This window comes from Macrotis lagotis, chromosome X (genome assembly GCF_037893015.1).
Source record: "Macrotis lagotis isolate mMagLag1 chromosome X, bilby.v1.9.chrom.fasta, whole genome shotgun sequence".
Lineage (NCBI taxonomy): Eukaryota > Metazoa > Chordata > Mammalia > Peramelemorphia > Peramelidae > Macrotis > Macrotis lagotis.
The window spans coordinates 80394040-80408419 of NC_133666.1; the positions used below are offsets into that span (position 1 = coordinate 80394040).

The following is a 14380-nucleotide window of genomic DNA, read 5'->3' on the forward strand; positions in this document are numbered from 1 at the left end:
TTTTTTAGTAAACAGTATTTATTTTTTTTCCTAGTTACAATTAAAAATAGTTTTCAACATTCACTTTTTATAAGATTTTGAGTTCTAAAATTTTCTCCCTCCCTGCCCTCACCCCCAAGATAGCATATTTAATATAGGTTATAAATGTGCAATCATGTTAAATATATTTCCACATTCACAACTATATTTCTTGAAAAAGTTATTTCCTTTTCTCCCTTACTGCCCACCATTCACTTTTCACCATTTGACGAATCACCAACATTTCTGTTGGCTATCTAGGCTGACCTGTCTGCCAGCTGAATCTTTCCTGAAATTAAATATCCACAGTTCTTTTAAGCAGCCTTTGTATGTATGACATGGATTCCTGGCCCTTCATCCTCTGGGAAGTATGAGAAATTTTATTAAACTGAACACAATACTTTAGATGTGCAGTTTAGTCATACTTCTCACCACTGTCTACTGGGGGCCTTTCCTAATGCAGTCCAATGTTTAATGAGCTCTTTTGTCTATCATGTAATATTGCTCATTCAGATACCCACTAAAGTTCCAGATCATTTTCAGACAAATTGCCATCTAGTCATGCATCACCATCTTTCATTGTAACACTGATTTCTGGAACCCCAATCTTGATCCCAACTGAATTTCATCTTATCCCAGTGCTCCAGTCTATCAGGACCTTTCTGGATAGGTAGAGGACTCTGCAGCCATTCAGTAAGTGGGCCCTTCCTCTCAGTACAAGGTTGAGCAAGAAATGACGCCACCAATGGCCTCTAACATTGACCTTCACTGAAGGCCTTCTGCAAGGCTGAGGGAATGGCTGCCGTTTTAATGGCCATTTCATTAATCTTGTGAAATTCGACTTCAGTGGTTTCCTTCAGCATATCTTGTTCCCATCAGTGATGGCTTTTTACCTTGGACATCAAAGAACACTGTGTTTTATCTCTCTACTAGACCACAAGATCTTTGATGACCAAGGTCTCTCCTAGATTGAGCAAGGAGCCCCACCCATCCCTTCCAGGCCTAACAAGCACCTTTATAGAATTCGGTAAATTTAGAGGGGAGACTCAAAGGTCAAAGAATATCCATTTCCTGTCCTCATGGAGTTGTCAGACAAAGGCTTAAATGAATAGAAGAAATGGATAATAACCCTAGAGGCTTTTATTGAGAAGAAGCTTCCTATGGGTGCCATTTGGATTGGAATGGGGCTGGAGAGAGTGGACAGCAATTCCAGAGTTGAGAAGGGAGGAAGGCAATTCCAGATATTGGGGTCCTCAGAAACAAATACTTAGATTCACAGGTTCTCTGGTCCTTTAAGCTTTGACAAAGACCTTTCTCTCACCTGCTGTAGTAGAAAAAAAAGAGCAAGCTTTATTATCCCTATTTTCAAGAGGGATGATGTTAAGTGATTTGACTAGAGCTAAGACATGCCAAAGCCATGATTTAGGCCCAGGCCCTCACATTCCAATTCAAGCCTCTTTCCTTCTACTGCTCTACTTCCCCACTTTCTTTAGCAAGGGACAAACTTAGGCCAATAAAGAGCTCTCATGTGCCAAAGAGGCAAATCAGGGTTGATTTCCTTGAGGGGACATAGGGTGGTAGACTGGGAAGAATCTGGAAGGGGAGTAGATGAAGGAAGGATCTCCCAGCTCTAAGCTACTTTCTTTGCCTGGGTCTTAGAGATTGGGCTGACCAATGTCAAAGGCCCTCTGGGATACCACAAGTCCCATACCATGGAGTCTTTGCAGCAGAGAATCTTGTGGTGACAGTATAAATTCCAATTGTTTCATTTATGTGCTTTGAGCAAGCCATCCCCTTCCTCTCAAATATCAGCAAAGATCTTGTCATCATTACCTTTATGGTGTTAAATCTAAAGTAAAATGAATCTAAATAGGCCAGATCACCATACCCATGGTTTTGTGGGGTACAATGGAGGATGTTTAGAGGAGATTTAGTGGATGCATGATGACTCATTTAAGTTTCTGAAGGTCTATCATATGGAAGAGGCATTAGACTCGTGATCATCTTTGATCTCAGACAATAAAATTAGGAACCATGGATGGAAGCAGAAAGAGGGAAACTGAAATTTGATGTTAGTGGAAAAACACCAAAGACTATTTCCCCTTAGAATAATGGATTGAGATGCATAAAATAAATAAATAGTGGGAGAAAGGTCTGTTTACAAAGGAAACTAATCATTAACAAATATATATATATAAAATCACACATACATACATACATAAATACATATATATCTACACATATATACATATCCCTAATTCATAGATCCTAGGAATCTAAACTCCTGTCCAATTGTGACAAAGTTGTGATGGATCAAAGATCTCCAGTGGCAGAGACCATGGAGGCCAACCAGAACAAACACCTCATTTTCAGAGGAAGAAACTGAAGTGCAGGTAGGGGAAAGAATTTGCCCAAGTTTACAATAAGACCTTAAGACTAGAATTGGAAGGAATCTCAGACGCTGTCTGGTTTAATCCCTCATTTTACAGAGGAAGAAATTGAGGCCCAGACAGTGACTTGTCCAAAGTTATGCCAATGATTGCTCTACAGCTTGGCATCTACTACTATAATACTATTCTAGGGAAAGGGCCTGTATTTATAAGCCCAAAGTCCCATTGAGTTAAATTTCTCCATTTGCCAATAGTCAATCCTCCCTTTTGTGGTCCACAGCCATCACCCTAAGTGATGCCTTATATTACTGACATGTAATAAGCGGGCCTTCTCCCCATGCCCCACCAGGGTCTCAATCCTTATCCCTCTCTGCCCAATCTCTACCTCAGCCTGCCAACTAGTCCTCAGACTCAGGCTCATGTCCTCTGTCAGCACGGCAATGACTCAGTAAAGGTATAATGCTAGAAGTACTGGCCTAGAAGATGCTGCCAAGGTATCTCCTAGCTGTAAATATCCTGTGGGGCTGGAGGAGTGAGTTGATTGGGCACTGGAGTGGTCAGAGAAGGCTTCTGGGAGGAGGAGCTTTGATTAATCCTTTGATATAGGTGAGGATTTGGAGCGGGGTGGGGTGGGAACGTGTGCTACATGCAAAGCAAAGAACACAAGAGATATCATGGTATATCATGCTTAGAGTCCTAGCCTTCAAGTCAGGAGTATCTGGGTTTAAAATATCCCTTAAGCTCTTATTAACTAAAAACCTGAGCAAGTCTCATCCTCTCCCTGTGCCTCAGTTTCCATCTCAGGACAAACATCAAAAGACAAATAACCCCCTCAATTTCAATGAGGGGATTAAACTTGCTGGCCTCTGAGGGGCCTTCCAACTCTAGAACTAGGATCTTATGTGGGAGCTTGGGCAAGTCCCTTCCCCTTCTCATACCTCAGTTTCTTTCTCCATACAGTGAGAGGGTTGGACTTCCTGGATTTTGATCTAACTCTTGGGGCTCAGTTATATCCTTTTCCAAATCGAGAGATATTCTCTGCTGTTCCTTCTACTTTTGATAGGTCAGAGCTTTCAGAAGAAGACCAGGGAAGCAATCTGAACCTCCTCAAATATTGACTAGCCTATATAATGCTAGCAGTAACTCATACTTTCTTCCTACATAGTTCAAGCAATAGTTCGAGAGCATTTTCCTCCTATCTTCCCTGAGAGGTGGATCAGAGCTGACAACAGCATGGCCTACAACACCACCAAATGGGGCCTGAACTAGATTAAAATGTAACTGGGAACTAGTTAAAAAATAAAAATATGTAAAACATAGATAACATTATATAATAAAACTAAATCAATATGCCACCCTTTGAATCTTTATGTAGAGGTTAGTTAGCCTCCCCTTTCTATTTGAGTTTGATATGACTGAAACAGGAATGGCAAGTACTATTATCTCCATTTCATGGCCGAGAAAACAGAAGCCCAGAAAAGGAAAGTGACTTGCCAAGGGTAACACAACAAGTAACTGGCAGAGCTTGAACCCAAACTCAGATCTCCCACTTTCCCATCAATCCCACTTTCCCATCGATCCCACTTTCCCTTGAAGCATGCTTCCTTCAAATTGGCCACACCTCCAGGTCTCCCCAAGTAGTATTTTCCTCTCCAACCCTCAGCCCAAGTCATTTTGAGATTTGAGCAGCAACTCCACTGTTTACTTAGCTGCCTCATTCTCCTCTGACCACCAGAAAAGGAAACTTCCCCCAAAGGTCTGCAGCTTTATTTCTTAGAAGGGTCATTTCATGACTGGAGGCAAGGATAAGGCTAAAGACTTTGTGCAGCTCTATCTTGCTTCAATTCACTCTCATAATGTCATTGGTCCTCTTTGAGAATAAAGGACGAACAAGGGCCAACCACATAATGACTGTTGGGGCCAGACGACCATGTGGGCCAATTTTTTATACAGTTGAACAAACAGAAACTTTGAGATGAGTGAGTAGAGTTGGGTCTTGAAGTCAGGTTTCCTGATTTTCAGGTTAGTGTTTTATAGTTAACACCCATGGAGTCTTGGCTGCCAGAGGAAAAACTCTGTTCCTGAATCTCTTAGGCCTGTTCAAATCTTAGAAAGCACATGTTTCCATAAAAATTGACCAAGTTCATGGTCATTCTAACACCTCTCAAATTGCCAGATATTTAGGGAAAAGTACAAACTCTTAATGACTCTTACAATCCCTCTTGGGGAGTGGACAAAGATATGGCAAGAGTTTTGGGAGCCAAAAATATACAAATAGGGAGTCCCCACAGTGATTGGGTCATATGACCCTGAGAGGCAGGGTCCATTTGGGCAGCAGCTGTTGTATAGAGGACAGTATGTGGATAAACAGGGAGGGGCCAGGAACTTAGAGAAAGGAGGTTGGTCTCCTGTTCTTCCTTGAGGCAGTGAGGACCTGCTCAACATAGGTTTTCTCATCTCTAGTGATGCATTAACATCTCCAGTGGGTTGCTGTACTATTGGGCAAGAAAAGTTTGACTCTAAAATGATTTCTTTCCTCCTGACTGATCTCCCTTCATCTTTCATTGGTTTAAGGGCATATTGGTTAACCAGATGACCACCGCATATAGATGTAAAAGAGATTATAGGATCCTAGATTCCAAGCTGGGAGAGAACCATTAAATTCAACCCTCATTTTACACAGGAAAAAACTGAGCCCCTGAGAAATCTATCCCAGAATCATAAAGCTTGTGGGTGGGAGAAGTGGGATTTGAACCCAGGTCTTCCAAAATTCTACCTACTGCACCAGATTGCTTTGCATGTTAGAGATGATCTAGTTCCAGATTCTTTGAGTTGGAAGGGACCTCACAGGTCATCTACTCCAATTTGTATCTGAAATTCCTTATTAAGTGGTCATCAGCTTCTATATAAGACCACCAATGATGAAATTCATTATCTTATAATTGGCCCAATCTACCTTTGAATTCCCTTTTGTGGATGAGTAGCAAGTTTCCCTTACATTGAACTGAAAATAGCCCTTCTGTACTCCCCCCTCCATTCCTAGCTCTGACCTCTGGGATTAGGCAGTAAAAGGTCAATTTCCTTCACATGAGGGTCCTACAACCATCTCTAATAAGTCATCAGTCTTGGCTTAAAGGCCTCCAATGCTATAGAAGCCATTACCTCTGCAGGTTCTATAGTAATGGAGAAGCCACTACTTCTGTATATACCTGGTTCACACTGAGATTACTCTGGTTGTTAGGAAATTGTTCCTTTTAGGAAGCCTAGAGCATCCTCAGTACTTTGTCCTGTTGAGTTCAGCTCTGGGGACCATATATTAGGTGGGACATTAATAACTTGGAGCATGTCCAGAAGAAGACATTGGACCTCGGTCATAAAGGCATCAGTTAGAAGAATGGGATATGCTACAGGAAAGAGGAGACTTAGTGAACACAAGGTGACTGATTTAAGTAGTTGAAGATTGTCATTCATCTTTGATCTCAAATGACAAAATTAGGAACTCCAGGTGAAAGCAAAAAATAAGGAAATAGAGGTTTGATGTTAAGGGGAAAAATACCAAATTTTTTAACTGGTCCAGTTGTTCTAGAAACACTTGTAAACGTTCCTAGAAAAATCACTCAACTTGAGTATGTTCTTTTTGACCACTGATGGACCCCCATGAGGTCAGAGACAAAGGGAAAGCTTTTATCAATCCAAAAGGATTTAGGAAGACACTTTTTTTAAATGGTAGCCAAGAGCTGGAAACAAAATGGACCCCCATTGATTGTAGAATGTTAAAGCCATTAGTGGCAGGGAAATGTAAGGGGGATTTTAATGCAAATTAGAGATCATGAATATGAAGACTTCAGGGAGATTTGGGAAGATTTCTATGAACTTAGATTGCCAGGAACAAAATCAGAAGAACAAACTACAAAATGACCAAATTAGCATACTAATTACAAGAATGCAAAGAGAACAATTGTGATGTTAGATGACTAGTAGTTAGAGGAGACCTTCCTCCTCTTGGTGGAGACATGGTAGATAATAGGTGCAGAATGAGGCATATGCTGTCAGTTTAACTGGACTTCTTTGTCTTGAGGGAGATTTGAAGTGAAAGTGGCAGAGGGAGAAATTTGGAAATGAGTTTTTTTAAAAAAGCAATGATCAACCTATCCTAAAGTAAAATCAGTTGCCTTATAGTGGAGTGGTTTCCCTAGTGGAACCCTAGTGGGTTTCCCCTAGCCTCAAGAAGAGGCTAGATAACTATCTGTTATGTATGTCATACAAAGAATATTTGTTTAGGGAACTGAGTACCTGTACTCTGTCCCAGCTCATTGCCAAGGGTTTGGTCATCACATTTGTTGTGTCTTTCAGTAGCCAGGGATGGAGATCATCCAGGCCAAAAGATCTCAACTCATCCAGGGCAGTCCAGTGCTCTCTTATTTTCTCCTCACTTATCTTAAGGATCAACTCTCCATTGACCATTTTCATTCTGTCCCTTTCAAGACAGAGGTAAAGGAAATGACAACAGAAACCAGAGAAGAACTGGGTACTTTTGCCTATCCACTATTCCTGGTACTAAATATCTCATAGGAAGGACTTTAATTAATTAATTAATTTTTATCAAGGACTTCTAAAAAGGAAGGGGGGAAGCAATTCATTATAATTTACCAATATATCAATTGGATCTGACAGGATATGCAATATTTTATACCCATAGTCCCCCACCTCTATAAAGAGGTAGGGAAGGGAATTGGATTCTCTCAACCCTTCCCTGGGGCCAATACTGAATTCAACTTCATTTTTGTTCTATTTACTTGGTTGTAGGTATTGCATGTATTTTTCCCCTAGTTCTGCTAACTCAACTCTGCAACAATTCACCTAAATCTTCCCAACCCAGCTTTGTCAATTCCTCTGAGAACCTCAGCATCCTTGGCCTCCCCATGACTGGTGACTTTATTATTTATTCCACCCAACTCCCTCAGGGTCTGTTCTCTAGGTCCTGTATCCCTGGAGATACCTCCCCATCTGCTTCTAGGAATACTAAGGTACATAAGGGAAAGTTATTGAGTTGAAGAATGTTGGGGAGATTCAGTACTCCATAGGCCATTTTCATTTTGTCCATTTCAATATAGAGAATGTTGAGTCCACAAACATATTCCAACCTCAGTCCCCACTCCCATCCTAGCATTCTCTAGATTCTTCTTGTCCATGAGTCCTCTCCCCCCAACTCTTTCTTTCTCTGTTGAACTTGGAAAAGTTGTCTTCACTCATTATCTTTATTTTGTTATTCCCCACTCTCTTGGAAGCCGACTTGATTTCTCCTCACGTGTGCTCTGCAAAGTCACTAATGACCTTCCAAGTTCCCCAAGTCAGTGGCTTTCTGTCAATTCTTTGTCTGTGGCAAAGGCCTTTTACTGAATTCTCTTTCCTCAATCATCCTGCAAGATGCTCAACTCATTCTCCATCTCCTTTGGGTGCTCTCCTGACAATCACTCCCACTCCTCTGCATCAACTCCCAAGTCCATGCTAATGTCTCCTGAAGCTGATGAGACCATTTCAAATGTATCCAAATTTGTACTATTTGAAGTTGTAATTATGTAAAATATGATCATGGGTTCCAGTCCAATGGGAATATACAATTGGAATTTGAATAAAGCAACTGCTTCAAGGGGGATTCATAACTCAAACTTATCAGGAACCTAACCATAGATAGCATTGATATCCTATGAACGCATCTCCAATGGTTAACAGCATGTCTCCAACCAAGCATTTTATTCTTTCTTTCTAAATGTGCCCCTCCTTTCTGATTTCATTTATTTTCATGGTGGCCTTACCATTCACTTTGGGTTCCATATTGATAACCTGAGGGTTATCTTGAAACTGTTCCTTTTCTCTCACATTTAGTTAGCAAGTCCTGTGGATACCACCTTGGACAATCTCCCATCTCTTTCTACTGCTTCTATTCTAGAAGAGATCTTTAGAGCCACCCACTGGACTGTGGGAAAGGCCCTAACAAGTCATCCTCTTCAATTTTTCATTCCTTCCCAATATTCTTTATATTCCTTTCCAGAATATTCTTTCTCACATCTAGATCTGGTCATGCTATTCTACAACTCAAAAAATTGACCCCTCTTGCCTACTGGAAAGTTTCAGTTTCCTTTCTTGTTACTACTACCACTACCACTACTACCACCACTGCTGCTGCTACTACTACTACTACTACTACTACTACTACTACTACCACTACCACTACTACCTCTACTACTACTAACTAGATCATAAAATGCAGCGACAGGAGTCATGTCTCATCTAAACTTTGCATCTTCCCAAATACATAGCCCAGAAGATTTTGTGAATGCCCACCCTTTGCAAAATGTATGCCTAGGAGTTACAATGGAGTCTGCCTTTGCCCACAGGCAGCATAAAGTTGTGGGAAGAACATTTGGGGTCAGAAGACCAAGATTGCCTCCTAACTCTGTGTGATCTTGGAGAGGTGACTTCCCTTCTCTCAGCCTCAGCTTCCTCATCTGTAAAATGAAGAGGTTGAACCAGGTAGCCTTGGAGATCCTTTGTCAGTTCTAAATAATAACAACTGGAATTTTATATAATTCCTTTCTTAGGTTTTTCCTTGTTAGTATATAATTCTTTATGAAGTGAAAAGAGTTTCACATGCAATGACTTATACTACTATAGGTATTATTCCCCACCCATTTTAGAGACAGAGACAAAAAAGTGACTGGCTCAAAGTTATAAAGCTGGTAAGTATTGACAATAGGATTCAAATCTAGAAATTTCTGAGTTCTGTTCTGGTCACCATCCTGGGCTTTCCTTTCCCTTCTGGGAACAACCAGGGTCACCACTAACCTGAATGATTTGGGCTGCTATCTCTGGTGTCCCCTGTCTCAGGTCCTGCCCATTGATGGAGAGGACTTTATCATTTTGGCTCAGCTTTCCATTCCTGGCTGCCAGGCCACCATCCAGCAGATCTAGGATGAAGATCCCAGCCTTGCCAGCCTTGCGGATCAGTTTGATACCCAGGGGCTGCATTCGGTCCTTCTTCATCAGGGTGACATGCACAATCTCCCCAGCCCTGCTGGGAATTGGGATGTCATCTTGGGGTGGCTGGTTCAGGAAGCCCTTCTCTTGTAAGATCACCAAGTGCAGCACAGGCCCTGCTTGGCGGAGCAGGGAGATTGCTTGAGAGTGGGTGACATTGCTGATGTTGATCCCATTGACCTAGGAGGAAGGAGAATTTGCCAGACTTCCTCAGACTCTCTCACCTTCTGTGTAACTCCAAAACTAAAGTTTAAGCCAGTAGACTTCTTGGGTGGAACAAGCAAACCCAGAAGACTGAGAAGCACAAGAAGAAGGTATCAAATTCTGTCTAATCTTTCTCCATGGTATGTCTCCCATCTGCTCTCCCCTCTTCAATACTCTTTGTTCACTTTATTAACCCTTTTTCAGATTCTGGCAATGACACTTAAAATTTTGAGATTACTTTTCAAACTTTTATTTATTTGTTTATTCATTTGTCTTTTTGTTTATTCATTCATCTATCTACTGATTTCTTTGCTTGTTTGTTTTATCAAGCATTTATTTTTTCTTCCTTCCACCTCACCCAAAGCTTTGTAAATACATATGCATAATCAAGTAAAACAAATTCTCACTTTTGCAATAGCCTTTTTTTTTAGTTTTTTTTGCAAGGCAATGGGGTTAAGTGGCTTGTCCAAGGCCACACAACTAGGCAATTATTAAGTGTCTGAGGCCAGATTTGAACTCCCGACTCCAGGGCCGGTGCTCTATCTACTGTGCTACCTAACCACCCCTGCAATGGCCTTTTGTTAATTTATTTTTTTAGGTTTTTGCAAGGCAATGTGGTTAAGTGACTTGCCCAAGGCCACACAGCTAGGTAATTATTAAGTGTCTGAGGCCGGATTTGAACTTGGGTACTACTGACTCCAAGGGCCAGTGCTCTAGCCACTGTACCACCTAGCCACCCCCTGCAATAGCCTTTTAATAGAACTTTCTTTCTTCATCTCTCCCCTCCACAATCCATCCTCTGCATAATTTTTCTAAGGAACATTTAGGGTTGACTTCAGCTCAAAACCTTCAGTGTCTCCCTCTTGCCCGTAGAAAAAATATCAGTTCCTCATCCTGGTAACTAAGGCCACCTATAATCTGGCTCTACTCTCCCTTTTTAGGCTCAGCTCACATTCCCATGGGAATTTCAGCCTGTATTCTCCTATCTCTGGGCCTTTGCTGGGAATGGACTTTCCACTCCACCTTTGCTTTGCTGAATCCCTTTCCTTTTGCCTTCCGTTCAGCAATTGCTTCTTCCATTCTTCCTTTCCTAATCCTTCCCCCCCCAACCCAGTAAAACTGAAATAACCTGGACCTCCTTAAATCTCTCCTTGCATTTTGTCTGGGTCTGCCACATGCTTCTATTAGGGTAGCTAGGAGGCACAGTGGATACAGCAATGGCCTTGGAGTCAGGAGTATGGGAGTTCAAATCTAGTCTCAGACATTTGCCACTTATTAGCTGTGTGATCTTGGGCAAGTCACTTAACCCTGACTGCCTGGCATCCAGGGCCATCTCCAGTATTCCTGATGCATATCTGGCCATTGGACTCAGATGGCTCTGGGAGGAGAAAGTAAGGTTGGTGACAGCACAGCACCCCCCCCCCCCACTCAAATCTAATTCATGTGCTTGTCACGGCATCACCTCCCCTGGTATCATGGCTGTCTTTAAAAACTAAGGACAGACATCATCATCATTAGAATATAATCCCAATGAGGGTTGGGGTGGTGCTCTGTTTCATATGTACCCTTAGCACCTAACACACACAATAGGTTCAAAGGAACCTAGAGTCAAGAGTCCTGGGTTCAAGTCAACTGGGCAACCTTGGGCAAATGACTTCGTCTAGCCAAACTTCAGTTTACTGTATTTAATACACCTATGCATTCTCTCCAAATGAGATTATTGTTATTCTCATTGTTACTGTTGATTGGGGAGAAAAGCATGAAGCAGGTCAGTATCCCAACATCCCATGGGCTCACCCACCTCTAGTACATGATCTCCAGGGGCCACTTTGCCATCCATGCCCAAGGGGGTATCTTGGTGGACCTCTTGTACCACAATGTTGCCCAGTGGGGTGTCCTTGCCCCCGACGATCCTCATTCCCAGCTCCCTCTCAGGGTTATCCCGAGAAATTTCCACAATGACAGTTTCAGCCACGAGATTGTTGTTGCGAATCAAGTCTGATAGAGGGTGAGGGGGACAACAAAAAGGTGACTAGTGGACTAATGGCTTCCTCCATCACCATTTTCCCCACCTCATTTTCTTTCTCCTTCCAACCTATTCCTGGTTACTTGACACAGGTACTCAGGGATCATTGGTTGGTGGATTATGTGGATTGGATGTGTGAGTGGTTTGACTCAGTGTTAGATTCTAGTGGTTAGAACTAGAGTTACTGGGTCATACAAAGTGTAACCCCTAGAGATAGCTAAATGAGTCTGTAGTCAGAATAAATCAAGTTCATATCCTGCCTTGAAAATTTACTAGCTCTGTGACCTTGGGCAGATCATTTCATTTCTGTCTGTCTTAGTTTCCTCCATGGAAATCAAAATAGCACTTCTCTCTCAGGCTTGTCGTGGGGATCAAATGGGGTAATATTTGTAAAGCCCTCAGCCCATTGCACAACACATAGTAGGTGCTTAATACATTCTTGTTCCCTCCTTCTCTCTGCCCTGCTCTTAGGAAGTGGGCTGAATATTTTGGCCAGAATACCTTTCCTGTACTGCAAGGTCTTATGGGCATCTTGACTAAAGGCCAAGGAAGCCTTTAAATTACGAGAGTAGGATTCTGGGTGTTGGGATGAATCTCCATGAGAGGGCATCCATACAGAAGGCCTAACCAGATCTAGTTTTCTTCCTCATGCTTCATACTAATGACCACTGATGAGCCACTCCATGTTTCAGAAGACTAAGAATGGGCTCGGTCCTCTTTTGACCAGATAGGGATATTGGTTTCCTAAGATGCTCCTTGTTCCCAAGAATAAACTGAGGGGCTCAGGCCAAATAGCAACGTAGAATTAGGAAACCCAGAATCCAATAAACTCTTCTAGATGTAACTTGATTAGGACAGACCATCCCCTCCCTAGTCCTGGAAGCTAGGTCTCGCTTAATTCAGCAGGAGATATTATTTGTTTTGAGGATACTAAATTACAGTTTTGGTTCATATTGAGCTTGTAGTTCACTAAGACCCCTAGACTTTTCATAGCCCCCCTTCCCAAAGCCTGTACCAGATGTGGAAAAACTCAGGATGGAATCTTCATCTGTCTCCTCAAAGGCTGGGTTCACCAATCCAGGCTCAGGGTCATTCCAAGGCACCATGGGGGCGACAGATGAAAACTCAGAGTCCATTGAGAAGATGGCATCAATATCAAAGAAACTCTCCCCACCAGGGCTGCTTTCTTCTGGCTCCACAGGTACCTCTTGTTTCTTTTGTTCCTGTTGACATTTCTCCTCCATCATTTTGGCCTGGTATTTCTTTAAGCCAGGGCACCTGGGTTAGAAATCAGGAGACCAGGTCACATAGAGGGAAGAAATGAGGAGAGTAGAAGATCCACTGTGACCAACAGATCAACTCAGGAAACTGAAGGCATATCATAAGGGAGAAAAAAGGATCTGGGAAGGTTTGGCACAGTGGGAACAAGCAAAATTGGATTATCATTGGCAATATATTTAGCCTCATAAAAAGATGCAAAAGAACATTATGAGCTGAAAGCAGAAATCCATTTCTATGACCTGGATCCTTTCATGTTAGATGCTGAAAGCCCAAGATGAGAAGGGGAAGAGAGTGGAGCAGAGAGGAGGAGGAAAGATAAAAGGCAGGTTTTGCTTTCTCTCCAGAATTGGTGGAAATAGGTACCCCCAAATCACCCCCCAAATCCTCATAATCTGGTGGAGAGGTACCTCCATATGATGTTACCCACTCCTTTTGATCTATGACTCAACTTTGCAAAGACTCAGAAACTCAACTTCTCTTGACAACTGGTCCTGGAAGCAAGGTACTTGCACTCAGCCTGAAAGTAAGACAAAGACAGACCCTGCCCTCAAGGACATAATGTGTAAATAAATCTATCCAAAGCAAGTGACACACAGGAAAATTAGAAAATAATTAACCAAGGGAAGGCTCTAGAATTAAGAGGGATGAAGAAAAACTTCCTGTGGAAGATGAGATTCCTTTTCATCCACTTTGTACTCTGGTCAAAATGAATACCTTTCTGATATCCAAATATGCACAGTACCATCCTAACTCAGTGCCTTTGACCAGGCTGATCCTTTTGTCTGGAATGTCCTCTCTCTTCTTCATCTGCTAAATTCTTACTCATCCTTTACACCACAATTCAAATATCCCTTCCTCTGGAAAGTCATCCCATATCTTGGGGCTTGGTGCCAACCTTTCCCCTCAGATCCTAGGTACTTACCTGTTCCCATCTTTCATCTTTGCAGGTACTTTTTGCATAGTATTTGGTATTAGAGTCATGTGTGTTGGTATGGTTATCTCCTTGTTTGATTATAAGCTCCTGAGGACAGAGATACTATCTGATGGAACCTCTTCTTCTTCTTCACAGTTCAATATGGGACCCTTCAAATCTCTACTTGGTCAATGATGTGGTTTTTTTAATGTGAATTTGTTTTCAGATATTGGTTGAGTATTTAGTTGGTATCTCTTGGGGCCTGACCTGTGCTCTGGGTAGCTGCACCCTTCAGTGTTCCCAGGGAGTACCATTTACCTATTTCCTTTTAGGGAGTGAGAGGGGAGTAACAGGGAAAGATATCTCCTGACTAACTTTGAACTTCATCTCTAAATGAGTCAAGGGAACTGCTGATGTCACATGCACAGCCAAGCTGTCCTCAGGAGCTAAACATACAAGCAGTTCTATCCTTATCTCCCCAAGGGGCCTAGCCTGACTCTGGGTTCCTCA

The 14380-nt window shown here is 42.1% G+C and overlaps 2 protein-coding genes across 9 annotated transcripts in view; one reads left to right on the forward strand and one right to left on the reverse strand.

Annotated features, from left to right (window-relative positions):
* The window catches only part of CHIC1 (cysteine rich hydrophobic domain 1), a 218320-nt gene that overhangs the window by 128285 nt on the left and 75655 nt on the right, over nt 1-14380 (forward strand). The gene's annotated exons all lie outside the window — the stretch shown is intronic.
* Nucleotides 1-14380, reverse strand: part of LOC141497931 (ligand of Numb protein X 2-like) — a 94578-nt gene that overhangs the window by 12001 nt on the left and 68197 nt on the right. For all 4 annotated transcript variants that reach the window (XM_074200801.1, XM_074200798.1, XM_074200800.1 and 1 more), the window contains 3 exons: nt 12692-12954; nt 11452-11648; nt 9255-9626 (listed from right to left, as the gene is read on the reverse strand). In XM_074200801.1, coding sequence (XP_074056902.1) covers nt 9255-9626; nt 11452-11648; nt 12692-12954 — 832 coding nt within the window. The remainder of the gene's footprint in view (nt 1-9254; nt 9627-11451; nt 11649-12691; nt 12955-14380) is intronic.